At 55.7% G+C, this 27,899-nt stretch overlaps 12 protein-coding genes across 12 annotated transcripts; 6 read left to right on the forward strand and 6 right to left on the reverse strand.

The window, feature by feature from the left end:
- Positions 1-648: 648 nt before the first annotated feature.
- Positions 649-2,333, reverse strand: GLOTRDRAFT_89781 (uncharacterized protein; the record flags this gene model as incomplete). The annotated part of the gene is made up of 8 exons (XM_007862467.1): positions 649-803; positions 978-1,011; positions 1,042-1,156; positions 1,363-1,590; positions 1,638-1,731; positions 1,856-1,891; positions 1,939-1,972; positions 2,172-2,333. The coding sequence occupies 8 exons, from the start codon at positions 2,331-2,333 to the stop codon at positions 649-651; spliced, it is 858 nt and encodes a 285-aa protein (XP_007860658.1).
- A 3,939-nt stretch (positions 2,334-6,272) lies between these two features.
- Positions 6,273-6,784, forward strand: GLOTRDRAFT_30797 (uncharacterized protein; the record flags this gene model as incomplete). Its single annotated transcript, XM_007862025.1, has 2 exons — positions 6,273-6,576; positions 6,633-6,784. The coding sequence occupies 2 exons, from the start codon at positions 6,273-6,275 to the stop codon at positions 6,782-6,784; spliced, it is 456 nt and encodes a 151-aa protein (XP_007860216.1).
- Positions 6,785-8,364: 1,580 nt separating this feature from the next.
- GLOTRDRAFT_52123 (Ca2-binding EF-hand) lies at positions 8,365-9,593 on the reverse strand. Its single transcript, XM_007862145.1, has 3 exons — positions 9,296-9,593; positions 9,046-9,193; positions 8,365-8,918 (listed from the first exon to the last, which is right to left on the reverse strand). Exons 1-3 carry the CDS (start codon positions 9,555-9,557, stop codon positions 8,831-8,833), a joined length of 498 nt encoding a protein of 165 aa, XP_007860336.1. The 5' UTR covers positions 9,558-9,593; the 3' UTR covers positions 8,365-8,830.
- A 163-nt stretch (positions 9,594-9,756) lies between these two features.
- On the forward strand, positions 9,757-11,612 carry GLOTRDRAFT_134924 (Clavaminate synthase-like protein). Its single transcript, XM_007862468.1, has 6 exons — positions 9,757-9,837; positions 9,892-10,097; positions 10,149-10,211; positions 10,261-10,869; positions 10,930-11,144; positions 11,211-11,612. The coding sequence occupies exons 2-6, from the start codon at positions 9,954-9,956 to the stop codon at positions 11,368-11,370; spliced, it is 1,191 nt and encodes a 396-aa protein (XP_007860659.1). The 5' UTR covers positions 9,757-9,837; positions 9,892-9,953; the 3' UTR covers positions 11,371-11,612.
- Positions 11,613-11,731: 119 nt separating this feature from the next.
- Positions 11,732-12,111, reverse strand: GLOTRDRAFT_123956 (uncharacterized protein; the record flags this gene model as incomplete). Its single annotated transcript, XM_007862469.1, has 2 exons — positions 11,732-11,955; positions 12,018-12,111. 2 exons carry the CDS (start codon positions 12,109-12,111, stop codon positions 11,732-11,734), a joined length of 318 nt encoding a protein of 105 aa, XP_007860660.1.
- A 1,322-nt stretch (positions 12,112-13,433) lies between these two features.
- Positions 13,434-14,833, forward strand: GLOTRDRAFT_102027 (Clavaminate synthase-like protein; the record flags this gene model as incomplete). The annotated part of the gene is made up of 5 exons (XM_007862470.1): positions 13,434-13,577; positions 13,628-13,690; positions 13,738-14,346; positions 14,408-14,622; positions 14,674-14,833. 5 exons carry the CDS (start codon positions 13,434-13,436, stop codon positions 14,831-14,833), a joined length of 1,191 nt encoding a protein of 396 aa, XP_007860661.1.
- Positions 14,834-15,200: 367 nt separating this feature from the next.
- GLOTRDRAFT_134926 (uncharacterized protein) lies at positions 15,201-17,155 on the forward strand (the record flags this gene model as incomplete). The annotated part of the gene is made up of 6 exons (XM_007862471.1): positions 15,201-15,291; positions 15,350-15,464; positions 15,517-15,967; positions 16,019-16,094; positions 16,158-16,294; positions 16,354-17,155. The coding sequence occupies 6 exons, from the start codon at positions 15,201-15,203 to the stop codon at positions 16,759-16,761; spliced, it is 1,278 nt and encodes a 425-aa protein (XP_007860662.1). The 3' UTR covers positions 16,762-17,155.
- A 409-nt stretch (positions 17,156-17,564) lies between these two features.
- GLOTRDRAFT_134927 (uncharacterized protein) lies at positions 17,565-19,468 on the forward strand (the record flags this gene model as incomplete). Its single annotated transcript, XM_007862472.1, has 5 exons — positions 17,565-18,097; positions 18,159-18,390; positions 18,456-18,610; positions 18,668-19,151; positions 19,211-19,468. The coding sequence occupies 5 exons, from the start codon at positions 17,565-17,567 to the stop codon at positions 19,265-19,267; spliced, it is 1,461 nt and encodes a 486-aa protein (XP_007860663.1). The 3' UTR covers positions 19,268-19,468.
- A 222-nt stretch (positions 19,469-19,690) lies between these two features.
- GLOTRDRAFT_134928 (uncharacterized protein) lies at positions 19,691-21,085 on the reverse strand (the record flags this gene model as incomplete). The annotated part of the gene is made up of 1 exon (XM_007862473.1): positions 19,691-21,085. One exon carries the CDS (start codon positions 21,083-21,085, stop codon positions 19,691-19,693), a length of 1,395 nt encoding a protein of 464 aa, XP_007860664.1.
- A 1,124-nt stretch (positions 21,086-22,209) lies between these two features.
- On the forward strand, positions 22,210-23,538 carry GLOTRDRAFT_67605 (uncharacterized protein). The gene is made up of 6 exons (XM_007862474.1): positions 22,210-22,397; positions 22,452-22,486; positions 22,534-22,555; positions 22,610-22,634; positions 22,683-23,139; positions 23,209-23,538. Exons 1-6 carry the CDS (start codon positions 22,230-22,232, stop codon positions 23,369-23,371), a joined length of 870 nt encoding a protein of 289 aa, XP_007860665.1. The 5' UTR covers positions 22,210-22,229; the 3' UTR covers positions 23,372-23,538.
- A 6-nt stretch (positions 23,539-23,544) lies between these two features.
- GLOTRDRAFT_123962 (uncharacterized protein) lies at positions 23,545-24,066 on the reverse strand (the record flags this gene model as incomplete). The annotated part of the gene is made up of 4 exons (XM_007862475.1): positions 23,545-23,727; positions 23,785-23,826; positions 23,877-23,948; positions 24,001-24,066. 4 exons carry the CDS (start codon positions 24,064-24,066, stop codon positions 23,545-23,547), a joined length of 363 nt encoding a protein of 120 aa, XP_007860666.1.
- A 393-nt stretch (positions 24,067-24,459) lies between these two features.
- GLOTRDRAFT_108844 (serine carboxypeptidase) lies at positions 24,460-26,680 on the reverse strand. Its single transcript, XM_007862476.1, has 8 exons — positions 26,398-26,680; positions 26,216-26,345; positions 25,481-26,163; positions 25,147-25,422; positions 25,074-25,093; positions 24,841-25,016; positions 24,745-24,781; positions 24,460-24,689 (listed from the first exon to the last, which is right to left on the reverse strand). The coding sequence occupies exons 1-8, from the start codon at positions 26,648-26,650 to the stop codon at positions 24,633-24,635; spliced, it is 1,632 nt and encodes a 543-aa protein (XP_007860667.1). The 5' UTR covers positions 26,651-26,680; the 3' UTR covers positions 24,460-24,632.
- Positions 26,681-27,899: the final 1,219 nt, after the last annotated feature.

Below are 27,899 nucleotides of genomic sequence, written 5' to 3' on the forward strand. Positions count from 1 at the left end.
GATATGTCGACCAAGTCACTCGCTGCCTCCACGTCCGTCGCATATCACACATACGGCGGTTTTACGTCTCGATTCTGCAATCGGTGACTTCAATGGCTCCAGCCGTGTCGGCTGGAAGCATGTCCAACTCTTTTTGAGCGATCTATGCAAGCTGCCATCGCTTAAGGCAGGCGGAATGCTTTGGCATGGAGGTCGCCATCACCTTTATTTGATCCCATTGGGAAGGTCTGACTAGCCTCGAGCTTATGCTCCGAAGGAGAAGGGTTCCCGAAGCCGGCATCGATTCACCAGAAAATCCCAGGGTGGATCATCACATCCAACAAGCACGATTTACAATAGTGAGGGATTCGCCAACGGTGACGGACCCTTCTAGATTTAGTCTCTGCTCAGCGCTGTGTACAAGCGTATTGAGCTCAGGACCTCAGGAAAGCAAGTGGTCTCTCCCGTCGCCCTATGGCATGCCGGCTGGGAACAGATCTGGAGAACGCGGCTCTCTTATACTTCGCGGGTGGTTAACCGCATTCTGCAAGGACCTAGGCTGATACCTTAAGACCAGACGTCCCTTGCGCCGCTCACTGTGAACGCGTGGAGCTGGTATGAGGTCAGATGCGCCGTTTGATACATGGCTCATTAGTGAGGAAGAAAGCCTCAACTTCCCTCCGCTAGACAATGCTGCATAATCAACGGATGGAAGCTCTTTCTCAGCAAAGTTTGTGCACCGTAGCATACAAACGTTCTAGGCGCAGTGTAAGCTAGCCTACCACCATCCCAGCGGTGGAATCTCGGCTTTGCATTGCTGCGCCCTGCCATCGAGTATCCAGAGTAATTATGACATGACGGGGACAATGACCACTCGGGTGTCATAGATCCAGTGGTCTGGTTGAGTCTATCTGCTGCGTTTAGGATCCGATAATCACCTGGTGCAAACCTTCATCCGCTTCGCACTCTAGGACCACAGCTTTGGTGAATTAATGTACCGGGGGTACTGTCTTCCATAGGCTCAGAATATGGCTGTTCAAATTCAGAGAAACATCAACACACCTGAACGATGAAAACATGCGGACGAAGGTTCCTCTCACCCGAGATCACCGGAATAGTCTGCATATGTCCGAGGACGCGAGAAGACCCGACGGCATCTGGCAGCAAGCTGCGCGTCCTAGCAATGAGGCTCATGTGTCGTCGACTCGATGTCCAGCATGGACGTCCGTCGTTTTGTCTCGCAATAGAACGATCGGAGTGCCAATTTGTGGCGATGCTCCCGAATAGCAGCCCGCATGTTCGCGGCGAAATAAGAGCGATGTCTGCGGATCGACATGGAGTGAACGCGATATAGAACGGAAGCGGAGCAAGGGCACGACTCACTGCGCAGAGATTTTCGGAACATTTCTTGGTACATCTCGATCGCACAGGTTGAAGCCGCTGGGTGAGAGGACGCGGTCTTGATCTTCCGCGACTGCAGTCGACAGGACTGTAACATCCGCCTTGCGGCTCATAATCGTCCGGACCATCGATCGCAAGCTCGAGGTTTCATTGACAGCGCCTGACTGTAGACTGCGCTGCTTGCACAGCTTAGGGAGTGACCGTGAGTATCTGTCGCAGCATAATATCAGCTGCGTGTCTTAGAACGCCGGACGTACGAGTCACCTCGGACAATCCGATTCATTATGCGATCAATCCGACGGCATAATCGCCTGTGGCTCCCCATGCTGTACATGGGCACACCCGGCCCATCTATGATTAATCGATGCTTCAGGCAGAATCAGAATCGAAGCAGGATCACAGCACGTAGCATGCGTATTGAACCTGCTGTTCCAACGAGTCCTCACGGCCAACACGTCCGAGGTGAGTCAATTACCTGTGGGAGCGACGATTTTATTCGGCTTGTTCTCACCTTGGAATATATGGTCATACAACATATGGAATGGCGATCACCTATACCATTGGGTGTATGTTTCTCGGGTCTAGCCATGTCCTGCACGCATGAACAGCAAAGCAAATATGATCTGTCGGTGGGCGGCGATGCGAATACGTTAGAATCAGCTTCGTGACGACGCACGGGGAAATACCTACCTAGCGTGTGTGTCAATTCGGGAGGGCAGCCTGAGGAGTTGCCTGTCTGGGTCGAAACAATAACGTGAGGGTGAAGCTTCCGTAAAGTCGACTTTACTGACATTGGTTGTCGTCACCGCAGCTTGGGTGTAACTTTCCAAGATTCGTCGGCGGCGCTCGAGACGCAGCAGGCCCGCGATTTCTTTCAGATCACGTAGGCAGTCCGCCCACTGCTCAACGACCGTATTCTGATACGATTCCGCACGCGATTTGACATGTGACATGGAGTACTTGCTCCTTGATCGCTGTGTATGACAGCGGTTTCCGTAATAATGTTTTCGTGCGGATACACATGCTGTATGTCCTTCACTGCTCGCTGATTACAATAGAAGGTGGCAAAGGACCTACGACTGAAGGACGTACGGGTCCCCACATCACTGGTTCGAGTTGCACTTGATTTTCACAGTATGCTTCGATGTGTACCGCGGTTTCCGGCCGCGAAAAAATGCAAAACCAGAAGACTGAGGTTGCCGAATGGCAGCAGGACAGCGACTTTTTGCAGACCACATAGGTAGTCGGCGCTAAACCAAGCCTATTCTGCGGGTGCGATTCCACGCACAATCTGATATATGAGATACAATACTTGCCCTTTGAGGACCGGCATAAACGGCGATTTCCGTGATTGATATTTCTGCGGTGTGTCTTTCACTGCTTGCTGATACAGTGTGAGGTGTGAGACGAATGACCTACGAATTGAGAACGGACAGCTCTCATTGGCACTGAGGTTCGACTTGCACTTGCAATTCACCTTGATCTCGAACGTATATGTCGGCTGATGTTCCGGATAAATGGCATGGCCAAACTACCAAAGCTGCCGAACGGCCCTCTTCAGTTTGCCCCGTCGTTCGCCTGGGGGGACTTAGCAAACGCAAGACGGCCACTCAGAGCTTCAGCTCGGACGAGACCGCACAAACGCCACCAACGGCTTTCCGTGCGGGTTGCTATAGCGATGCATTAGTTAATTCTGAAGCTAGATTCGCAGCAGCAGTTAATGTACGGAGGGATCTGCTCACCTCTTCCCGGCATTTCCGGATGAATGGACTTCATAGAAGAGAGTTAAGCTCGGGACAATGAGGCGCGGTGCCGTAAATTCCTCGCCAGGCCCGAGGTATCGTAGAGGACCTTACCAGTACGATACCTTGGGCTGGTTTATGCGGGATATGACTCCGGTGCTGCGGAGGATGTCAGCGAAGGCACGCTGTGGTGCGATCAATGGCGTCCCAGTTCCGTACATTGATTTGCTGTACGTCGTTGATCCTGTGGACCTACAAATCCTGAGGTGTTCCGGGTAAGGACTGCGATCCAGGATACGTCGAACAAGCTCAATGGTGAACAGACGCAATACGCGGTCTGCATCAACGGCGTTAGCTTCTGCTCACATCCGGGAGTCAGACCCATTCGGAGCCGCGTCCCTCCCACAGTAATCGCTACTGTTTCTCACCCTGGACGCTATAATAGCGAGCGACCAGCCAATATCCGAACCTGTAAATGAATACTGAAAAGGCCCGGGGCGCACTTGCCCGATTAAAGGGCTTCCCATGGCGATCTACGCCAAGCGCCTGGGTGCCGGGCGCGCTTCGTTCTAACGTCTGGATTGGACGGATCGATACATTGTTGGCTGGGTGGAACCTTAACTTTAATCATCGTAATCAATCAGACAGACTCTCGAAGATGCTGGGCCGGTGGGAGGAGAGAAGGGAAGGATCACGAGTGGGTATGGAGGGCGCAGCATTAGAGTTGGGCGTCGGCTAAGGGATGTGGTAAAGGGTGGATGATGCAAGTTGGGCACTGGGCTGGAGTTGTGGCGTAACGAGGTTGAGTAGGACATGTGGCTGGGATGAAACGATTCTCAGCCAAGCCCCGGACCGAAATTAATGAAAACATGATAGATTAACGGTGCCGCATATACTGGAGTGGGAGTAGCAGAGGACACGGCTGGAGGCGGATGACAGTTCGTGTCATGAAGAAAGGAAGGGCCGCGGGAGGCCGGGGCGATAAGGGTCTGGGCGGAGTCGGGTCGGGGACAGGGCCGGGGACGATAACACGTTTGACGAGGGCCGACGTGGTCAGGTCTGCGTGCGATGGCGAAGCGCCCGGGCGAACCGAATAGCGAGCAGGCTCGCTCGGCAGAAAGAAGGCAGGAGAAGAAGCGGACCGGGGCCGGGACTTCGGAGGACAGATATGGGATGGTGAGATCCGGGGTTGTGCGCGAGATCTGCGATGGAAAAGTCAAATTGTGGCTGGATCCACAGTTGCCATATCGGGGGATGCAAGATGGGCAGAGCGATCAGCGATGGGATGTGACGGTGGACGCCCACAGCGGCGGACGGGGAAGACCCGGGGACGGCCTCGTGGAACGGCGAGGACGGTGCGAAGGCGGAGGGCGGCGGCGGCGGATGGGGAGAGGGCGACGGAAGCGGAAGGGGGGGCCCGGTGCGTCTGCGGGGGCCAAACAGGGATACACAGGCGAAGCACCTGGCTACTTTAGGCTGGGGGAGATTGGCGACTGGCAGCAGTTGACTAGTACATTGCCGGGCTGTGGTCTGTCGTCGCCAGGGTCGCCCGGGGCTGGCTCGCTGCTGTCGTCTGATCACGCCGACCCATCCACTTGTTTCCATTTATTATAATTTTTTACCCGGTCCACCGTCGCTCGTCGCGATCACTTCCGCCCAGTCCGTGCCTGACTCTCTCCGTCCTCTCTCTCACCTTCCTCCGTATCCACTGCCACACTCCAGGCCACACCCGTCCTTTATATTTCCGCCCTCCGTCCGTTTGCCTTCCGCCGGCTTATATCTTCCCTGCCACACCGGCCACGCCCCACAATGGACGCTAACATGCTCTTCTCCGCACGCCACCCCCCGACCGCACCCGTCTTCCACGACCGCACCCAGCTCTCCAACTCCCCCTCTGCCGTCAGGCAGAAGCCCTACTACTCTCCCAGCTATCTCTACTCGCACTCGTCGACGTACGCTTCCGACGGCACAGGCGAGTCCCCGCTGTCCGACCCGGCCCTGGACTACCTGCACCCGTCGCATCCACCGCTCTACGACCACCCGTCGACGACCCGCATGGCGCACGGGCCCTCGTCGTCGACACAGCAGCAGCAGCAGCAGCACTACGCCCTGGTCCAGCCCCAGGCGATGGCCGGCCGCGACGTATATGGAAGCAGCGGGTACGGCTCAGCAGACTCTTGCCAGTCTATCTTCGACAGCACGTCAACCTCTGCTCCCGCTTCGGCGTATCAGCATGCCAATCACGTCCTGCCCACCGGTAACCACAATCACCACTACAACCCCGTATCCGTATCCATGCCGCTGTCGTCGCCCTGGCCCGACAGAGGCCAGGCCATGCCCCCGGTCTCCGTCCTCGAGTCCCCGCTGCGCATGCACCACCAGCAGATGGCCAGCGCCGCCGCGCTCAAGAGCTCCAGCATCTACGCCGCCCAGCAGAGCTACTCGCTCTCCATGTCCGCCGGGCAGCACCAGGTGCATGCGTCCTCGCCGCTCCAGCACCCCATCCAGATCAAGCAGGAGCCCATCTACGGCTCCCCGTTCCTCTCCGCCTCGGCACCCGTCTCGAGCGGCGTACCAGGCGGTCTGAACTACAGCTACGACGCTGACTTTGCCAGCGACCCGGGGAACGGCTCCCCTCAGCTGCAGCACGCCCATTCGCCGCTCATACAGCACTCGCAGACTCAGGCTCGGTACGTTAACCTGGCAGATGTGCACGCCGACGGAGACCATTCTAGCATCGGCAGCGGCTCGCCTGTGCCTGGTGGCATGGTCACCGGATCCTACCAGGACACATTCGAGATGGACGGCGAGTACGAATACGAGTACGAGCAGAGCCAAGGGCAGACGATGAACATCAACATGGGCATGGTAGCGGGTGCACCGAGCGACATGGAGATGTTATACGCCATGGAGGACCACGACAGCGGAGAGAGCGAGATTGCCGCAGAGGATGACAGGGATGTGGACGCCGAGGGCGAGGATTACGACGAGTATCTCGATGCGGAGGGTGAGGAAGACGACGGGGAGGCGGACGACGACGACGACGACGGAGAGTTTGTGCTCGGGGCGAGGAAGCGAACGTCCGGGACGCGGTCCACCAGCATCGCTACCAACCCGACTCGCGGGCGGCCGCGCAAGTCCCCCGCGTCGATGCCCTCGCCTACGACGACGTCCTCGTCGGGCTCCTCGCTCCGCCGCTCAACACGGCGTAGCTCTACCACTGGCTTGCTCGCTCCGGCATCGAGGCGGCCTCCGACGACGCCGATCCCGGTGCCGAACTTGACGAAGAAGAGCCGCGGACGGCGGGTCCCGACGAGTCCGGTGCTGGTGGTGCAGGGCGGCGTCACGAAGAACGTCAGAGGGTATGCATGCGTGGTTGAGGGATGCGGGAAGTGCTTCGCGAGAGGCGAGCACTTGAAGAGACATGTGCGGAGCATTCACACTTGGGAGAAGCGTGAGTCTAGTTCTTCGGCTTGTTTGGGCAAAACGCTGACGGGGATCATCTCATAGCGCATAAATGCCCTTATCCTGGATGCGGCAAGGACTTTAGCAGGCACGACAACCTTGGGCAACATATGCGCGTCCACAAGGATTTTTCGGCGCCTAAGGACGGGAGGGTGAGAGGGACTCGCCGGTGCGGCTCAGAAGCTGCACCGCATTAACGCCACAACGCCGCCTCGAGGCTCTCGGGAACGCATATACCCCGTGTCTTTGTTTACGACCCCTGACGACCTTTTTTCTTTCACGACGACGAACGCTTATGCTCTGGGCTTGATTCAATCCTCAAGAACTCGGACGCGCCCCCGGGGTTCCCTCATACACGGAAGGGGAATCTCGTCGGATGAATGGTCCGAGAAGATACACCACCATTGCTCTCGCGCGCCCATTCTTCTCATCTATCTTACTCAATATCAAGACAACATCAGACGCGCCGACAAGTTACGAACGACGACGTTTTTCTTTCCGTGCAATCTCTCCAGTGGTTTTCTCCGTGTCCGGATTTGTGTATCCATGCCTACCCAACTGTATTCGTACTCTTTTCCTGTCCCGGTCCCGCCCCCTCTCTCGTTCAGACACTCTTTCGGTTCTGTTCGACCCGCCTACCTTACCCCATTCGCACCCCGTCGTCGTCTCCTGGACTTTGATCCCCCGCATCTTACAGTATATACATAGCAGTCAGGCGGGAGTCGATAGGGAGGTGTGTTCTTATTTCCGCTGTTGTTTTAGTTGGTTTCTCTGCTTCCCGGGTTTGCGATAGAGTATGCACTATTAACGGGTACGGTATGGTCGAGTAATGTGGCCCCCGAACTGTTTCTTTCCATCTCTCTGCTTGTACACTACTCGATGCAATGCAATAGGCACTGTTGGTGTACAATGTGCGCTTTACTAACATGGAAAGCAACGTAAAAATATTCAATCACCCGATTCTCGCTCTTCGTCGAGCCTGGACTTGGCCTCATTGAATGACATCGTTGCGGCGCTCAATTGAAGGCATTCTGTCCGCGAGGAAAATACTAAAGAATACGATCGCCAGCCTAGCCACGGACTAGCCACAATGTCCTTTGAATGAATGCCGACTCCGAGTCGGACGGCTGGGACATATGACGCTGTGGGCATGGCCTTAGCACCCTTGAAACAATTGCCCGCGTCCCCGATTTAGCAGAACAATGGGCAGGGCTCCGACACCCTGGAAAGACAAGTATGTGGTACCTGGGAACATACGTAGGCCGCACCCAGCGCGCATTCATTCCGGAGCAGCTCCGGCATGCCACAACGGATCACGCTGGCGTGCCGTGCCTAGCAGCGCATGGTCCCATGCCCACCGAGCAGGAAAATGCTGTCGGTGCAGCGCTTGAATGGTGCCCGAACCAGGGATCGGGAACCCGCTAGCCTCAGGCGCCTTCGGCATCCGTGTCGAAGGGCAAAGTGCGTCCTGCCAAGTTCCCCAAGTTCCCCAAGCGGGACGGACGGAGGCGCGCGGTTATGGTCTTATGTCTGCGAGTGCAGCGGGCGATGTGATGCAATGTCTTTCGTTAGACAGCGAGGCACGACGACCGAGGCTGCTTTGTATGAACTTGCTGAACCTTGGGCTAGGGCCGCGGCAATTTCGCGGAGAGTTGAGCTGCCGCTGGTTGGCTCGTCGCCTGTTCGGGCGAGTCCGCGGGCATAAGCGTGGCTGCCACACGGGCGCTTGTGAAACACGGCAAGAATGATTGAAGAATATGCACATAGCGACACCCCTAGCATATGCACGGTGTGGATGGTTGTAGGATTAGGGTACAGATAATGCAGATGTGTATCTAGCAGCGTGAGAGCCCCAGAGAAATAGCGGTACATGCGATTTGTATCATACAAGAGACCGAAGAATGCACAAAGATCAAAAAGACGGTTGTCGAATGTGACCATGGGGGAGAGTTTGAGATGGACATGCATATGGGCGTACAGTATATGGATAGGCGCAGGTGCAAGGAAGAGCCTGATCGTGCCGATGACCAGCTCGGTTTGCGATATGGTCGTACGATACACACGGATGGAGGCATCCGATCAGGGACGCTCGGGTGTCTCAAGAGGCATTGAAGGGGTTCACGATGACGTAGTGCGTTTTCGAACCATGACAACCTACGGAATGAACGAAAGGGGGAAGAGCGGCGGAGGTGTTCGGGTATCAATAGGCAGAGGTTGGGCAGACGGCGCCTTGGGCAGGGACGCTATGCGTCGTCTGTCATGATGGCGAAGAACTCTTGCTCATTGATTTCCCCGTCCTGGTCGAGATCGAATTCGTCTATCATGGCTTGCCTGTGTGCATGCGTACCGTGTCAGCATGTGGTGGTGAAACTTGGATTCAGGCGCATAGCCGGGGAGGGGGGTGATAGGCGCATGGAAAGAGAGGAACTTTGGGAGAGACAGGGCATGGAAGACTTACAGTTCATCGTCTTCTAACCTGTCTCCAATCTCCTTGGCCACTCGTCGCAGGTTTCGTAGACTGATCTTGCCGGTGTTATCGTCGTCAAAAAGTTGAAACGCCCTCCGAATCTCCTCCATTGGATCTCGTGCTAGAATGCGCTCACTCACTGTCAAGGCGAGTATCATGAGTATATCCGTTCACAGTTTCGGACAATCGAAAGGCCGCTGAGACGTAGGGTATTGAGATACGTCGACGTGCGGAAACTCACTGATTTTTGCAAAGTCCTCAAAGTCCATCAGCCCATGCCCCGTCTTATCATGATCTCTCAACAGCTTTAGGACTTCGGCTTTCTTGAGGTCAAAGCCCAACGCGCGCATCGCAACCTTGAGCTCATGATAGTCAACGCAGCCATCCTTGTCGGTGTCGAACAGCTCGAAGGCCTCTTTGATCTCCTGCTTCTGCTCATCGGTGAGCTCTGGACGCGCGTGTGTCCGTCTCTTCGCTTTTTGAACGGCGGCGCTGGAGTACATGGTGAGGAGGAGAGTATGTGGCGGGTGTGGTCAAGCTGAACGCGTCGAAAGCGCACGCGACTTTCCACGTCACGCGTCGACGCGTCGTCTCTCGGAGGCAATCCGGAGATCACTCCGGTCTCCCCGGAGACTATTCTAGAGTTATCGCCCGCCAAATGACCGGCCAATAAGAGCCGGTCCCCGAGAAATATACTCGACTAGGCTTATCGGTCTTCGGCTCCGTGCAGCACGGCGATAGTTTATATGGCCTGCTTGCTCCAGCACTAGCCTACGCTATCTTGTGAGTACATCCATCGCAGCAACATGCTGGCGAAGTATTTATACAGACCGTTAGCTACGACAGCGTTTAAGCAGCTTTCCAAGCCTCTTCTCCAAACCTACCGCTCCGCCCACAGCATGGCCATTGAAGTCAGCCCCTTGCCGCTTCCTGCTTCCGCAGATCCGTCCAAGTTCAAGGACTTTGGCCGAGAGGTCAAGGGCGTCAACCCGGGCGAGCTCACTGATCAGGAGTTTGAGACTATCAGGGATCTTCTCTACAAGGTGCGTCTGAGCAGTCGCTTCTGAAGATATGCTTCTGAGAGATCCTTCCAGCATGATACGCTCTTATTCCGGGATGTCACCCTTACCCCGGAGCAGCAGTACCGCTTGACGAAGGTGCGCTTCCTTTGGGTGCCTATCCCATGGTGATACTCAGCTGCTGTAGTTGTTCGACCCCAAATCCGAGAGTTACGGTCACGGCAATAACAAGACGGGCAGCGAGAAGAAATCTATCCTCCATCCCGACCTAAAGACCATCCCGAGACAACCTCAAGTTCAGCTTATCGGCAATGGTACCGTGTACAACCACGAGGGGCTCGCGGAGGCCATGCTGAAACACCCATCTCATACAACCTTCCACAAGACCCGCGTCTCTGAGATCGACGAGGCAAACGGCATCACTAGGTTCTACCGCTGGCACATTGATGCCGCGCTGTACGACCTCTCTCCACCGAAGGTCACGACGCTATATGGTATCCACGTTCCTCATGGACCCAGACAGAAGGTGCGGTACGATGACGGCACCGGGGACGAGCTGGAGGTTCCGCTCGGCACGACCGCGTTCGTATCGGGCAAGACAATGTTCGACATACTGCCAGACGAGCTGAAGAGCGTGGCGGTGCGGACGAGAGTCAAGTATGCGCCGCACCCGTACGTGTGGATGGCACCTGCGCGGGCGATGTCGACAGGCTTGGGCATCGAGAGCGAGGGTCGGGAGTTGCCCTGGGATGAGCTCCCACCTTGGGAAGAGTCCAGGATCAAGATATTGCCTATGGTGAGGATCATGTGTGCAATGTAGCTAGGAATCCGTATACTAAAAACCTGCCTTCACTAGACATGGAAGAACCCTGTTACTGGCAATCTCCACTTCCAGGTACACCCTTGTGGCGTCTGCGAACTCCTCATCGACCCTCTGCCAGAGGGTGCAAAGAGAGAAGGCGCGCTCTTCCCCGACGGCGCGCACCTGAAAGATCTCAAGGAGGTTCGAGAGCTGCTGTACAAGATGCAGAGGCCTGCCATTGCGCCCCCGCTGGTCTACCCGCACGATTGGTGAGGCTTTCGCTGTTTGCTGAACATGATCTCCCAGAGTCTTATTCTGACCGTGCTTATTCGTAGGCGTGAGCGGGATTTGGTACTCTTCCACAACAGGGGTGTCCTACACTCGGTCGTGGGTGCATTCACGAAAGAGCAAGTCCGTGCATTCCACCAGTGCAATCTCGCTGCCTCGGATGACCCAGCTGGGCCTACCCCGGAAGACGTAAAGAAGTATGCCTGAAGTTGATTACCAGTCTTCAGCCATGTTTTTGTGTTCTGGGGTTGACGTCAAGCAGTGGGGTATTTCTTGGGATAGTGGAACTAAAACAACCTGGAATGTACGAAACACTGTATACTACATGCTCATGAAGCCCTTTTAGGCCACAGCGGGAGAAGCTTGAATGGCCGAGCGGTGGCAACCACAAATTCACAATGTCATTCGGGTTTGGTCGAGGCCTGGTGGGTACCAAGAAGTCAAATGGGGCTTCAGTTTGGACATGTCTGCATATGACATGCCCTGCAGATCCAGGGTAGTGTATCAGTCCGTACATTCCTCCCCACGCCGAACGCTCTCAGCGGCGAAGTTTCCGGCCAGTGATATCTCATTGACTCCGCATGTCAGGACACAACGAACCAAAGGTTGCCAGGCCAGGGGTGGATATAGCGCTGAGGACGTATCCATCAGGGGTATCAACCGGTACGCCTTCAGCGGCGTTGAAGAAATAGCCGCCCTGGCTCGTCATTCCTCTCGCCCATAGTCGGATGGACGACTTATCATCGGGGATGTTATCCAAGTGGACCTCGGCTTCGTCCGGAGCGCTTGTCGCTGTCCAAGTGACCGTGAACACCTGGGTGAGTACACACACATAAGGGAGCGGGAGAACGCACCCCCAAGTACGAATGGTTCTCCGTTGCGAAACAGCGCGCGCTCGCCAGTGAGTGGTACAATTCGTGACGTCCGCGGCGCTCTTCTCTGAGGCATAGGTCGGTGTCCTCATCGCACGGTGCATGCCATTCGTCGGACGGACAAGCAAGCTTCGCGTATTCTAGGCCCAAGACTTCTAGGAAGTATCCCTCCAGTTAAGAAGGAAAAGCGTAAAGCCAGTGAAATAAGTACGGGGTGCATGCAGCCGGTAATTGCTCTAACGAGCAACACAATGTCAAGACACGTAGTTGAGTTAGCAGGAATAATACAGCGCGCATGCCTGAGAAAGAGTACGTTCCATGCGGCGCTGCACCTCGTTACTATGAACAAAGGTGACGTGACGTCGCGAGTGGAGAATTCACGTGACCTTTAAGGAATGTCACGTACATGTCACGAGTTGACCCCTTCCACTGCCACTCCTCAGTCTCCTGTTCTGATTCAGTACAACAACCTCAGTATCAAGTGGGATTAGCCCTGGCTTCCTACAATATATCGGCTCGTGAATAGTATGTAGGCGACGGGCAATCGCAATTGCCTCGGCCGCTTATACTAGAAGACAAGATACGGAGCTCAATCTTTCAAGGTTCGTGATTTACTTGGGCTATTGCAAGCGGAGAACTTGCTCGTTCAGTCAGGAGTGCAACCCCAGCATCTGATAGCATCCATACCGGCATATGAGGCGTGCATCAGGAGCCTCGCTGTTCCCTATGCTGATCGGGCTAGAAAGGGACATGTCGGGGGGATGATGGTTGTCATCTCGTCGATACGCAGTGGGCGTGAAAGAGATATACAGTACCTCATGGGAGACGCTACCAAGCTAGCGCCGCCCTTTGATCTGGGGGATGCGAGTTCCATTGCAAGCGGAGTATGTTGCCCGGCACTTCTCCCCATGCATTATATACTAAGGCGCTCCTCGGTCAACCATATGTCGACTTGGGTCGTCCAATCCGCGAGGCTCATCCTTTTTAATCGCTGCTTGTCAGTAGGCTTCGGACTCGCGCGCTCTGTCCCTTCGCTGTCTGAACGGCGGCACTGGAGTACATGTCGAGCAGAGTACGTGCCGGGTGTGGTCAAGCCTAACGCGTCGAAACCGCGCAACTGACCGTATCACGCGTCGACGCGTCGTGGGAGATCACATCAGTCTTCCCGAAGCCCATCCACAGAAGCCTTCGCTAACGCACCGACCAATGGAAACCATTCTTCGATAGGATGCTAGCCTTATACGGTACGGATTGCTCAAGCGGTCTGCTTGCTGCGCTATCAGGCGAATGTTTCCATCCCGCGCCATGCTGGCAACGTACTTATGTGGACCACCAGCCGCTTCAGTGTCTAAACGAATCGTTCGACCCCTTCTTAAGCCCCGCCGTTCAGTCCATACTATGGCTATCGAAGTCCACCCCTTGCCTCTCCCTGCCTCTGCGGATCCTACGAAGTTCAAGGACTTCGGTCGGGAGGTCAAGGGCGTCAACCCGGGCGAGCTTACAGGTCAAGAGTTCGAGGCTATTAGTGATCTCTTATACAAGGCGTGCTGCAATTGTAATCGCCTGAGATACATGTCTAATGAACCCTGTAGCACGGCGCACTCTTGTTCCGCGATGTCACCCTGACGCCGGCACAACAGTATCGTTTAACAAAGGTTCGCTCCTTTTGTTGACTCATCATGGCGGTACTCACCTGCTATAGCTGTTCGACCCCAAGTCCGAGAGCTACGGTCACGGTAATAACAAGACCGGGAGCGAGAAGAAGTCCATCCTCCATCCCGACCTCAAGACCATTCCCCACCAGCCCCAGGTCCAGCTCATCGGCAACGGTACCGTGTACAACCACGAGGGCCTCGCGGAAGCGGTGTTGAAGCATCCATCTCATAAAATCTGCCATAAAACCCGCGTCTCTGAGACTGACGAGGCAAGAGGTATTACCAGATTCTACCGCTGGCACATCGATGCTGCACTGTACGACCTTTCTCCACCCAAGGTCACGACGCTCTACGCTATCAGAGTGCCTGACGGGCCCAGGCAGAAGGTTCGGTACGATGACGGTACCGGAGACGAGCTGGAGGTCCCGCTCGGCACCACCGCGTTCGCGTCGGGCAAGACGATGTTTGAAATGCTGCCGGACGAGCTGAAGAGCGTGGCCGTGCGGACGAGAGTCAAGTATGCGCCACACCCGTACGTGTGGATGGCGCCCGCGCGGGTGAGGACATCGGGTTTGGGACTCGAGAGCGAGGGTCGGGAGTTGCCCTGGGACGAGCTCCCACCTTGGGAGGATTCCAAGATCAAGATACTGCCCATGGTAAGGGTATCCTTCTGGTGTATCGAGGCATCTAGATACTAATCCCGTCGGTCACCGTTAGACCTGGAAGAATCCTGTCACTGGCCACCTCCATTTCCAGGTCCACCCGAGCGCTTTCTGCGAGCTCCTCATCGACCCTCTGCCAGAGGGCGCAAAGCGGGAAGGCGCGCTCTTCCCTGACGGCGCGCATCTGAAAGATCTCAAGGAGGTCCGGGAGCTGCTGTACAAGATGCAGAGGCCTGCCATCGCGCCTGCGTTGGTTTACCCTCATGATTGGTGAGGAATTCGCTGTCTTTCCGGCCCTCTCTCTTTTATATTGTGGGGCAGGCGTGAGCGCGATTTGGTATTGTTTCACAACCGGGGCGTCCTTCACTCCGTCGTGGGCACCTTCAGCAAGGATCAAGTCCGCGCGTTCCACCAGTGCAACCTCGCCGCTTCGGACGATCCGGCTGGCCCCTCTCCGGAGGATGTCAGGAAGTACGCGTGAATACAGCCCCCTCAGGCTGTCTTCCCACTTGCTATCGGCAGTGCTCTCTTGTTCTAGCTCTAGGGTTGATGTCGGGCGGAGGTGTATTCCCTGTAATACGAACTCAGATGGAATGTACAACACGCTGTATCCTACCTTATCATTATTATTGTTTCAACAACGATGGACAGTATATATGCATTATGTGCGTGTAGCAGACGATCCTATTCAAGTTGATCGGACCTGTGGCAAAATGGTCCGGTGCTTTTCGGCTTGCAAGTTGTCCTCTAACTCCTTGTTGCTCAGCGCTCAGCCTCGAGCCACACTCTGCATAACTCTTGTCTGGGTCCTATAAGCCTGCCTTGTTTCCTCAATAATCGTCCACAGCATGGCAGACCAGGACACCATTGACAGTACCCGCGCAGACCCGCAATTCTACAACCGCAATCCCGCTGGGGTCAACCAGCACCCGCACTGCCGTACGTCCTGGCTCCCCACCTCTGTCAAATTCCTACAACGAACATATCGTACGTGCAGCACGACCAGGCGACGCCGAGATCGAGCGCATCCTGCGCGAGTTCCACGCGCAGGCGATCACGAACCGGAAGCTCATCAGCCAGCTGCTGAAGAGCGAGTACGGGATCATCATGAGGTGTGCCCTCTCCCCCGCGCGTGCGAAGACGCCTGTTCACTGTCCGCCCCAGTGACACGACCGTCTCGCGCCGGCGGCGGGCGCTCGGGCTGAGCGGCCAGATCACGAGCAAGCAGTTCGTCCCGAAGGCGACGCAGGACGCGCTGCGCGCGCAGGCCCGGGCGCGCGAGCGGGAGCGGGAGCGGGCCTCTGTGCGTCCAGCCCGGCCAGCACCTGCACCCCCGTCTGCTACTACGCCGGACGACCTGTTCGGGAGCAGCCCCGAGCCCGAGCCCGAGCCGCTCCCCCAGTACGAGTACGATCCCCTCCCTCCCGAGGCTTCTGCTGGCAGTGCGACTCCCGAGCCGCTCCCCGCCCCGCCTGCCAGGAAGCGTCGCAGAACCGCAGCACGACGGCAGCAACAACCCCCGCCGGTGACGCGCTGCCTGGTGACGCTGGAGCACGAGCCGCCCGAGACGATCGGGAAGTGTTATTTGCTTGGGCACGGCACCCCGAGTGCGAGGGTGAGTGGTAGCGAGTTCGGAAAGGATGGTTGACGAGAGGGTGATTTGTAGATTCGCCAGCTGGAGTATGCGTGGGGGTATAAAGCTGGTACGCTGGATCTTGAGAGTGCTGATAATAAGATACACTGTACGTCTTCGTTCCTTGACTGCGGATTTGACTTGTTTTACTGATGGGTGTCATGCGCGATAGTGAGAGCGGATATCCGTTGCTCGTTCGACGACGGCGGGTTCGTCATCCTCCCCGACCTCAATACTATCAAACGGATATACAGGGACACGGTCGACTACATGCTCGCGCACGACGGTGCTAGGCCACCACGCGCCCATGTGCGTAAAATACCATGCTGCTCACTGCCGTCACACTGACAAATACCCTTCGCGTCCAGATATTTCCCCACGAGTCGGCCACCGCAACCTGGACATACGACTTCGTCCCACTCAAGCTCCTCTCGCAGAACGTGACCATCCACCGGCGCTCCCTCGACCCCTCATCCCAACCCCCTACCTCACCCTCCGCTCCCGCCGCCTACACGTTGCACCACCCCCCCTTCCCGAACTTCCCCAAGCTCGAGTGTGCCGCGCACCCGTTCTTCGCGATCGCGAACGCGGTGGAGAAGTTCCGGAAGAACGTTGAGACGGTGCTGCGCTACCCGCATTTGGTGGAGGTGCGGATGGCGCTGTTGCCGCTGTGGGATGTGTGGACGGTGGATCCGCCGGAGGGGTTCTTTGCGAGTGGTGGAGGGCCGGTGGAGGGGTCGTCGTCGTTCCGGGTGTTTTCGGTGGGTGGGGCGTAGCCGCGGCTTTTTGTTACCTGGCGGCAATCCCGCTAAGTAGGTGGAACGAGACCTCAGAGCCAACTCCAATGCGCTCATCCCACCGGCCTTTGCGAGCTCGAACTGCGGTCTTTCTGTGGATAGAGTGAGATCGAAACTTGGTGATGTGCTATACAATCTGGGCGGCGCATTTATGCCCGCTTCAACCACGGGAAGCGACCATGGATCATTGCTGAAGAACCTGCTACTACGACACGCGGTTGGGATCTAACGATTCGGAGCAAAGGTGTAGTATAGAGGTGCGTGTGGAGTTGGGCGGGGGTAGAAGTGACAACAAGATGTGGAATCAAGGACGGAGGGCGCGTGCCCTCTTCCGCTCAGCCTCAGTGTATGTGCCGTCTTCGTCAATACAAATTCGTTGCGCACCTTCTTGCGGCTTTGACGACCTCCACACTCGAAATGGCCCATGTCTCGTGGATTTCCGCCGCAAATGAATGGGACGCGATTTCACGAAGCCCGATTGACTAGGGTGATGTGAAGGGAGACGCGTCGAATGTGAAGAGCGGTGCGTCATAGCCGGCGGTATAGCTGAATTCTTTCACCTTGAAGCCGAGTCCGCTGTCCAGGATTGCATGGCGACTCCCTGGGCACGCTCCTTGCGTGAAAGGTATGTGATCGAATTCGATACAGTGCGCACTGTGAAGTGGTCGCTCTTCACGGGATGACAGCGATCCGCGCTGGCTGGCAGCAGCGGAAGCACATCGCCAGCCACACAAGAAGGGGAGACCTCGCCGGGCCCCCGCCGTCGCTCTATGCAGACGACGATGCTGACCGCGATGCTCGCTGCCTGGCTCACCCGGCGGCCTCTGACTGTCCTGGGCGCGCTGACGCCGCCAGTGTGCTACTTCCTCGCCCTCGCCCTCCTCCCGCCGGGCCCCAAGTCCACCGCCGCCGTATCGCTCCTCCGGTCCGCCCTGGCGCTCTGGAGCTTCCTCACCTTCCTCGCGCTGCCCTTCCGGTACTACGTCCCCGCCTCCGCCGCCTTCACCTACCAGCTCGGCCTCGTCGGCTGGTTCGGCGCCGGCCGCGTCTTCGAGCTCTTCGTCCTTGCGCCGCTCCTCCCGCTGCGCCCCCCCGCGCACATGCGCTACCAGTCCGACACCCCGCCCGTGTCTCCGGCGTCGGCTACCGTGCCCCTGCCAGATGTCCCCGAGCGGACGTTCAAGGACATGGACGCGGAGCCCGAGGTCGAGGACGTGCGAGCGCAGCGGGGGTGGTGGGAGCGTGCGGTGTGGGCGCTCGACTTGATGACCGCGATGCGCGGCGTCGGCTGGGACTGGGCGACTGCCGACGTCCGGTCTGCCTTTATCTCTCTAACCTCCGTCCGCTCTCTCCTAACTCGCCTCGTATATCCCCAGGCACTCCCCCTCGCGCTGGCACCCGGCCCCGGGAACCCAGCTTTACCGCCTTTCCACCACCCTCCTTCCGACTTTGTTCCTCGCCCTTGCGTGCCTGCGGTACCTCCACCCCGCCCCCGCGCAATCGATCTACGAGCTGCCACTCCTCCAGCAGTGGGCCTTCGTCGCGTCCCTCGGCATCGCCCTCTACACGCTCTTCGACGTCGGCTACACCTCCGCCGCGCTGCTCGTCGTGCGTCTCCCTTTCTCTAACCACTCGCGTAGAGTAGAAAATGACGGGGGTGCATGCGTGAACAGGGCCTGTTAATCCCGCACACGCACCTGCGCGACCGCAAGACGATCTACAACTCCCTGCTCTCCTTCCCGCCGCTGTACACCGCGCCGCTCGCGCGCGTCGCCTCCCTGCGCGACTGGTGGGGGCGCGGGTGGCACCGGCTGTTCGCGCGCTACTTGTGAGTAGAGTGCTCCTGCCTTGATTCCACCTGCGCTGGGTGTTGACGGTCGCGCAGCTTGGTGTACGGCGTATGGCCCGGCCACATCATGGCACTCACCATCGAGCGCCTCCTCCGCTCTATCATCCCCTCGCCCTCTCCCTCTCCCTCCCCACCCAACCCCTCCGCCAACAACAAACCCCCCTACCCCTACCCCCGCCGCACCACCACCCACTCGCGTCTCCCCGCCCCGCCCGCGGGCGAGTGGGGCAAGGTCCTCGGCGCGTTCGCCATCAGCGGGGCGGTGCACACCGTCGGCGAGTTCGCCGCGCTCCGCCGTTTCGGGGGCGCGGGGGCGGGCAAGGTGGGCGGGGAGTTTTGGTTCTTTCTGCTGAATGGCGTGGGCGTGCTTGTGGAGGAGGCGGTGCGGAGGGGGGTGTATGCTGTTAGGGCTGGCGAGGGGAAGGAGAGGTCGTATGATGGTTATGTGGGGAAGCTGTGGACGCTGTTGGTGTTGCTGAATACGGGCGTGTTGTTCGCGGATGGGTGGGTGCGGTCTGGGGTAAGTGGTTATCTTTTTCGCGGGTGACATGGGGGTTAATTGTGGGTTTGTCGGCACAGATCATTTGGGAGGTGACTGGCGGGGATGTGTGGGGGAGAATCATGGGTGGGGTTTGAGATAGATCATAGAGGCGCCGAGACAGGGGCAACAGTGTAATAATAGATACATATACCGGTACATACAGAGAAACGACGAGCTACTACTGTACACGAGGGAACTGTTGGATGTGATCACAACATGCGCGCAACGATAAATAGTAAAGCAAAAGTGCAAAGCGGCGAGAGCATACTAGGAATGACAGAGCAGCAATTCATGGGACAAACGAGGTGGGCATAATCAACAAGAAAGAGACTGACCAGCTAGGGAAACACGAGAGCAGGTGTACGAGTGACCCATCTGTAACTTCGGGGGCGCACTCACATATCTGAACGCATGGGAGCTTGAGAACGACCGCGCAAGGAAATCAAGAACAGCAAGAAACAGGACCGGGGGGAAGAGGGAGACAGACGAGCAAGTATGCGCGATGCATCTCCATATCGTCATCGATAAAGATCCATCCTCCCACCATCATCATCTTCAGGGCTATAGTATTCCACATTTGTATGCTGCTCTAGCTCCTCGAGGAGCTCTCGCGCGCGCCGGGATAAGCCCTGCACAGCCGGCAAGTGTATCACCCGCAACGGCCTCTTGTGTTGCGCACGCAGCCGCGCGAGGGTAACGAGGTCGGACCAGTCGCCCTTGTTAGTCGTCACGCACGCCAGATGTGGCCAGGACTCCTTGTCGCCGAGGAGGTGTGCTGTCAGAGTTTTTACGAGAGCGGTGGGATCGGTGTCGAAGCATTCCAGGCGCTGCAGGGAAGGAAAGGCCGAGATGAAGAGTTCGCACATCGCGCGGGGGGCGTTGCTCGGCGCCTGCCGGCTGCGAGGAATGTTGGCCATGAAAGGGATGTTCTTCAGCTTGATCGCTACGACATGCGCAAAGCAACGCTGGAAGCGTTTCAACATGAGAGACATGATAAATGTTCGCCAGGCATGCCACGGCAACTGCAAAGAGAGCCTCTCCAAAGACGGGGCAGAGAATGCCCAGAAGTCATCGGCGCGTATGGACCCGTCGAGCAAGCTTGGGCAGCTGGACAGTTCCAGCGACCTCAGGGCAGGCAGTCGGACAGTGGAGGAAGCAGCGTTCCCTGTACCCTCTTTCAGAAGCGGGAGCTGCACAGCCAGCTCTCGCAATTGCGGAGAGCTCTCCGCGATTGCTCGCAGGTCGGTCAAGGTGAGGTGTGGCACTCCGTCGGATGACAGGCATTCCAGGCGTAAAGTGCTTAGGCCGTGGAAGATGTTGGAGGTACGGTAGCATAGAGGCGATTTGCTGATATGCACTCTCGTCAGGCGCGGAGCATCCATATGAAACATCCATGGCTGCCCCAAGTGTCGATCATCTCCCAAGACCAGCACGTGCAATGTTTCCAGTCTGTGTGCCGGCGCGTTAAGAAGGCGGGGAGCAATCATGCCCAGGACAGGCCCCTCATCGGCGTAAATATTGAGCTGGCGCCATTGATGGATCTTCGAGATAAGGATGCTGAGGAGAGCTGTGATCCTGGGCTCGCCATGACTATGTTTGACATCGAGTGTGACATCTAGGCTCTGCGATTCCGCGCGATCCAGGTACTCCCTCAGACCATCGGTCCGCACGGAGGAGGCTCGAATTGTGGTCCACAAGGCGGACGTGCTCTGCAGCAAATCTCGCCACGACTTTGATACCAGAGAAACTCGGAGTGGAAAGTGGAACTTGTTCTTTCCAGATAGACGGGAGTAGCAAATCTCGAGAATGTCGGCCAGGAGCTCCAGGGGTATAGTGGCGATTGGACATGAGAGACTTGGGTTCGAGGGACCATCTTCTCGTATTAATATGCTCTCACTGTCATCAAGACTCATACTTTCAACGATACGAGCGAGGAAGGTCTCCTCAATCGGGTCGATATACTCGAATTCAAGTCTGTCTATGTGAGTGACTCCGAAGTTCCTACCCCTGCGGCCCTGGAATTTCTTCGCATTTATGTGGATTCAAGCGAGAGGTATCTGGATATATTCTCAGATAAGGAGTGCTCCCGACGAAAACGATATGAGACTCACTGCGGGGTAAGTGTGTAGACTGAACCAAAGGACATTTCGGCGAGTGGCCACTGGCCATAGGCTGCAGCCGTTGATAGTTAGGCTGCATCTAGTCGCGCGGCATTTGGCGTGGTGCGCATATTCCGATCACGTGACCTCATTAGCGTTGAGGAATCTTCAGATTAACCGCGTTCCCCAGCGTGTTGCAACCCTCTAGCAAGAATTAATGAGCTTCAGGTACATAGTTTGAAGTGACACCACAGTTGTGCTCAATTAGTGTCTGTTTTGGGTGCCGTATCGACCGATAAAGCCTATTCTGTACCATGATAGGCTCCAGTGTATATTGATAATAATCCATCCCCCCCATGGGCTGGTAGAAGTAATGAGTAGCAATACATATATGTTTTTAAGTCATATTGAGGTATGCTGCCAAGCGTGGTGTCTTCTAAATGAGCTCTGAAGGGTAGAGCTTCAACATGTTCCCCTTTTGGGACGGCCAGAGCTGCTGATGTCAGCAGCATGTACCGAACGAAGTTAATGCTCCTACAGCGGAAAGAGAGCGCCAAAAAATCTGAGACTACTCAAGTTGCATCAGGACCAGCAGGTACTCCTGCCATATCATATATTCTTCCCTCGCTACATGGAGATGGCATGGGTACGAAACGGTGAGTCTGTCGAGGTGGCCGTGGGAATAGTCACGTGATATTGAATATGCGTACCCGTACTAAGGGGGCGCGATCCGCGGCAGACCGTTATATGCCGACTGCCCTCCACCTGCCTTATAAGGGAGGCATTTAATCGGTCGCCTTTGGGAGACTAGTTGATAGTAGACAGTTGCTCGTCTACTAAGTCTTATTTAGGAGGCGAGTATCAAGCCTATTAGTTGATAGCCCCTATTTGAGCTTAGCATTGCAGCACAGCGTTGGAGTTTGGTTCCGTGTCCACATCTTGCATACGAACCAGAAGCATGCCCTCCCGCCGGTCGCGTTCCAGGTCTCCTTCCGGGGAACGTCGCCGGTCGAGGTCGCCTGAAAGTCGTTCGCGTCTACCAGAAGGTGTCAACGAGATCTCGGAGTCTGACTATTATCTGAAGAACGCAGAGTTCAAAGTCTGGCTGAAGGATGAGAAGGGAAAGGTTTGTCCTCGGCTCGGGTTCCGACTGGCATCAAGCTAAGGCCAGTACGTCTAGTACTTCGACGAACTATCAAGTGAGAAAGCAAGAAGGTAGGTGGCGTCTGTCGCGCACCTTGTGTTTGCTAAATTGTCTGCAGCTACTTTCGCAAGTTCGTAAAGGTTCGTGTCCAGTCTCTTAACATTATTACAGTAGAGCGCTCATATTCAACTCAGGCGTGGAATCGGGGAAAGTTGTCGAGTACGTGTCAATCGTCGTGTACATATGCACGAGCTAATTCTCTGCTAGCATCCCTCTATCACGGTGTCGACCAAGCCTCTCAACAAAATACCGCGTATAAATGGTCTTTTGCTTCGAAGGCAGACCGAAAAGAACGTGAAGCTCTCGAGGCTGTCCGCAGAGAGGTGGGAGAATCGAATTATGGCCGCGACGTCCGTCAAAGGCCCAGCGCAGGCCGTCGCCAAGGCCCTACCCTGCCCTCCAGAGAAGACCTGATTCTTGCACGCGAAGCGGCCGAGGAGAGTCAGACTGCGGAACGGCAGTATAAGCGGAAACGCGAACGTCAGGAGGCGAAGGAGCGAATAGAAGATATGGTTGGTCCTAAGGAGGTAGGACGAGAGGCGATGCTGGAGAAGAAAAAAGCAAAGAGGGAGAATGACAGGGCCTTTAGAGACCGTGGTGATGATGGTATTGTGGAAGCCGATGAATCGACTTTGATGGGTGGTGGCGATAGCTTTCGAGAACGGTGCGCCATGTTTCTCCACGTTCTCGCCAGCGATCTCATATTCGTCTTGTCTCGTAATCCTCCGTGCAGTCTCGCTCAACGCGATGCTGCTCGGAGGCGCTTCAATGAGAAGCGTCAGTCACACCGAGAGGAGAGAGTATCCGAGACACAAGAGAGACAGAGTGCCATACGAGAGAAGGATAAGGCGACCATGGATATGTTCAAGAGGATGGCCCAGGAGCGATTTGGCTAGTCCAACCTGCCAGAGAGATGCTGCGATAAGTCCCATGCATCTATGTCACCGGCTAGCCGGTGAGTGTATACTACATATTCAGGCATACATGCGTTGTGATCGTAGTGAGCGTATGACTATCGTGCGCGGTAGCATCGCCAATGTCTAATCTGCGTCGTGCGACACCCCATCACTCAAGTACTTGATGACGCAGCGGATGATTTCCGCCGCATTGAGAATAGCGGACGTTTCTTCGGTGCGGCATACATCTTGACATCCTTGGTATTTGTTTGGCTTGGTTTAGACGCTCCTATGCTGGACATCGATTCTCCCTGGCCGATTGCTCTCCGCGATGCTTCGACGTCGCTGTGGCCAACCTATGATGCGGCGGTGGCAGAAGATGTGTGGTCTGTTGCACCCGCCATGGTACGCACCTCTGCCTCGATACTCTCCGCATTCTCAGACGCAGCGTCACCCTGATAGAGCGGTCTAGGATTCGTCCACCACGGAGCATCAATACACATACCGATACCCCGTCTTCTCCACTGTTGCTCGGAGGCAAGAGAGAAGACATGTCTTCATATTCCTCAGGCGTACGCTGCGGTTGTACACATGAGATTTGTTTAGGGGCCTGCATACGCCGTACTGACCTGGAACGGACTCGCCATCCGCGAGGTCAAGATATTCCTAATGGACCGCTTGCTTTCCTTCGCCATTCTCTGTGCCTTGGTTGGTGCAAAGTAGCGAAGGTACGCTTCAGTGTACTTCTACGTGCAGGGCTGTAGGAAGACGGGAGTCGACGAGCCTGAACCGCAGTCTGCATCTCTTTATATATAGACACTCCAAGAATTCACCTTGCCTGAAGGTTGTGCTTCGCAGGTTCCTGAAGCACGACATGCGCCTCAAGCCGACAGGCAGCCATAGATAGTGAACTCATTAATTTCGGATAGGAAGATAAGGGGCTTTGTATACACAAAGTCACGATGGCCTAGCAGGTAGCAGAGCGAGACATACTATTGCAAGCAGTGCAGTCATCTATGACGGCAGAACGCAGGTCATGAAGGCAATTCACATCCTGACCCGTGTCCTCGCTGGTTGAAGTTAGTTCAGCCGTCTGGAATGCGCGTTGTGCGCACACAATCGACAAGCGATATTTCTAGTGCTTATATTACAGGCCATGTATAAATGTACAAGTAACGAACGCTCCGAATGAATATGCTGGGAGCGTATGGATCTATTCAAATCAATCCCGCTCCATTGCCTGAAGGGGGCAGATATCCTCTCAAGCAGCGAACTTCAGGGAAAGCGGGATATTCATGATCCACTTCGTGATCAAATCCTATAACGTGCCCGATGAGCGGAGCGAGGAGTGTATCAAGTCAGGAGCTACTTACAAGAGCAGCCTCGTCCTGGTCGAACGGAACCATGTGTCTGATGAAGGGAGTCATGTCAGCAGCGCCAACTTGATAGAGCAAGATTAATCAACTGACCCGGCCTCGTAGACGTTGACAAAAGTAACATTGCCAGCCGTGAAACCACCGCCGCCGGCACTGCGCACCTCACCGGCCACTCTGCCAGACTCCGATGTGACCCAGGGCAGCGACTTGGCGGAGACGAGCTCCTCATGGAAGTTGTGCTCCAGCGCAGTGAACCAACGCTCGTTACCCTGAATAATATACCATATTTAGTGGCTTGCATAATGTGCTAAACGAGAATCACGAACAATGTAGTTGCACATTGCATCTATTGACGGAAGGCAAGCATCTTTCTGCGGACGAAGGAATATCCCAACTCACCTGCATTACCAGCGTAGACCAACAGTCTGACGCCGTCGTTGATCAAGTCAGGCAACAAGGCAGCACTGTTGTGCATGCCATCCCCTTGCATCATAAAGGCCTGGTTGATCTCCGTGTTGCAGGATTCGAAGTCAAGACTGGGGTTTACACCAAGCGCCTTCTTGTTCGCATCGTCGTTCATCCAGGTTTCAATCCACTCCATCTGCTTGTAGCAGAGCGGGCCGTCCCTTTGCCTGTCGCACGTCTTGCGGACGTCGTACAGGTTCAAGCCGGTCTCTGATAGTACCGCAAAGACGGTATAAGCACAGTCCAGTCCTCGGAAACATGAACTTACGTTGCAAGGGGCCGAAAAGTTGTCCCCAGCAGTACAGGGCGGCAGGGACACAAGTCAGTCTCGAGTTGTACTCGTAGCAAGACTTGATTAAACGCTGGCAAGTAGGCACTCGGGATCGGAGGGCCTGGCACTGCGGTCCTTCAGGGTCATCATAAATGGGATAGGGGCCATCGCATGCGTAGTCAGGAACAGAAGCCATTTGATAGTATGGATCCGTGAGCCCATTGGCCAGAACGACAGAAGCAAGATTGATGGGAATCAACTCTGCGGTAGGCGCCAAAGCCAATTCCTTGTTCTTCTTGTAGATGATGGAGGCAATATTGGGCGCATAGGTTCCACCGTAGCTCTCCGCAGCCAAGTGGAAGGGAGCATCAGCGTACTGGGGATACCTCTGGAGGAACAGCTCCAGGAAAGCGTATACGTCCAGCCCAGCAACGGGACTCGTGTTAACGGTCGACCCATCAGACGAGTACGAGTAGCCAACTCCGACGGGCTGGTCCAAGAAGATAATGTTCGCGTGCGTATTCCAGCTGTACTCGTTGAAAGTGGTGTTCTTGCCCTCATCCGCAATCCGACAGGGCCCAAGTTCGAACAGCAGACCGGTCGTGGAGCTGCAACCGGGCCCTCCATTTAGCCACAGAACCAGGGGGGCAGTCTCGGGCGATGTCCGCGACTCGAAGAACCTGAATGGACGTGTAAACAGACGACGTTGATTGTGCATATACCTAACATTACCAGAAAAACAGGTGCTTGCCGTCCGTTATATCGAGATACCCCGAGTACTGCTGGACACTGGGATCACACAGCGTCGGCTCCGTTACTCTCAGCTGGTGTTCAGAGAAGAAGGGATTCGTGACAAGCTCGTCTGGTCTGGCTGTGAGTACATTCGCCTGCGCAGTCGGCAAGTCGCAACGCACAGGTCATGTCGTGTTGCTTGATATACTCTCTGCCATTATGAAGCCACCTTTCCACTTCCTCTTCTCCCTTGAAGATAGCCTTCTCTGCCTCGTGGACAGCATGTTCTATGCCCTTGGCCAGGCTACCGAAGACCGAAGACGCGAGGTCTGCGTAGCCAGTTATGTCTTCAAGGATAAGCTGCGTTTCACTCGCAGGGACAGCAGCTACAAAGGGGACGAGAGAAATCAGCGACAGCAGCGCTGAGGACCGCATGACGACTGATATGAGGCTCGAAACGAGGGTGAACGTACGGAAGCTGCGTACGGTGCTATCATAAACCCCTCAGCCACAACTTGTTTGTCCTTGCTTAGGATCGCCTGACTTGGGCGGTACTCCCCTCGATGCGTCGCATGCGCAGCTGCAGCACCGTCTTTGCTATTGCGCCCCCGTGCAAACATGGCCAAATATTACCTTTTCGAGAATTTTATCATGTGACCTCCGACGCCTCCGGCCACGTCACTAAAAATAAAGAATGTAAACGCATTGCGTAAGCTGGCTATGCCTGAGCTATACTATTTATATTATTTCCGAGCACCCTTGTGCTCCTGTAGTCTAGTGGTTAGAATGGCGTCCGCGTGTGCCGGAGGTGTTAGGTTCAATTCATAGTTGTGCAAGCGTTTTCTCCTCCTTGGCAGGGTTAGGGTTTATCAACTACCTTTATGCACTATTGCCTTTCTGTAGTATCTTTGTCAACTATATGTATCACAGGTCTACAGATTTGAATACAAAATTTTGTTTTCCTATCTATACGAGCCACTTAGTCCCTAGTGGTTACTCTAACTAGTCGGACATGCGCCCGGAGGGAAGTCCGCGTTTGCCGGCGTCACATGACTTTCTTCTCGATATGGTATCTTTGTACATGTTTGCACGGGGGCGCAGTAAAGCTACCTCTGCAGCACCGTACATGCCAATTTCCGACCTTGGTTGGTGCATTTGGACCCACGCCTGAGTGAACGGAACCCTTGTCGTAGCTTGCGTACGTTATACTGTGTATCGTATGTGCGGCCAAGATGATGTAGGCAGAACTCGTTGTGATACCTCCGGTGTACTTCGTACTTAGACCTAACCCGGGCGTCTCAAGATCTGGGCACGATCTGCATCTATCTACGATTTTATCATGATCCCTGACTGCAGGTCCACTGCTATGCCCACGAAACGTTGGATGAATGTGTCGCTGACGGCTGGTGATATTATGTATGTATGTATGTATAACAGGGCAAGGCGGGCACATCGAGTTGTAGGTAAAATAATACAGATGGGTTACGCAAAAAAGAGGGGGCAGATAGTATGTTAATAATAATAGTCCATGTCTATCTATTCTTCTGGAGAGTAAAGCTGAGCGATGGCGAACGAAATTGCGAAATATGTCAATGTCTTGAAGTATGTGCGTCTAGAAACCGTAGGACGAATGCGACTTTACCGTGACCTATTGTGAATGCGGCGTGGATATGCGAGATACGAG

This window comes from Gloeophyllum trabeum, assembly GCF_000344685.1.
Source record: "Gloeophyllum trabeum ATCC 11539 unplaced genomic scaffold GLOTRscaffold_00001, whole genome shotgun sequence".
NCBI classification, from domain to species: domain Eukaryota; kingdom Fungi; phylum Basidiomycota; class Agaricomycetes; order Gloeophyllales; family Gloeophyllaceae; genus Gloeophyllum; species Gloeophyllum trabeum.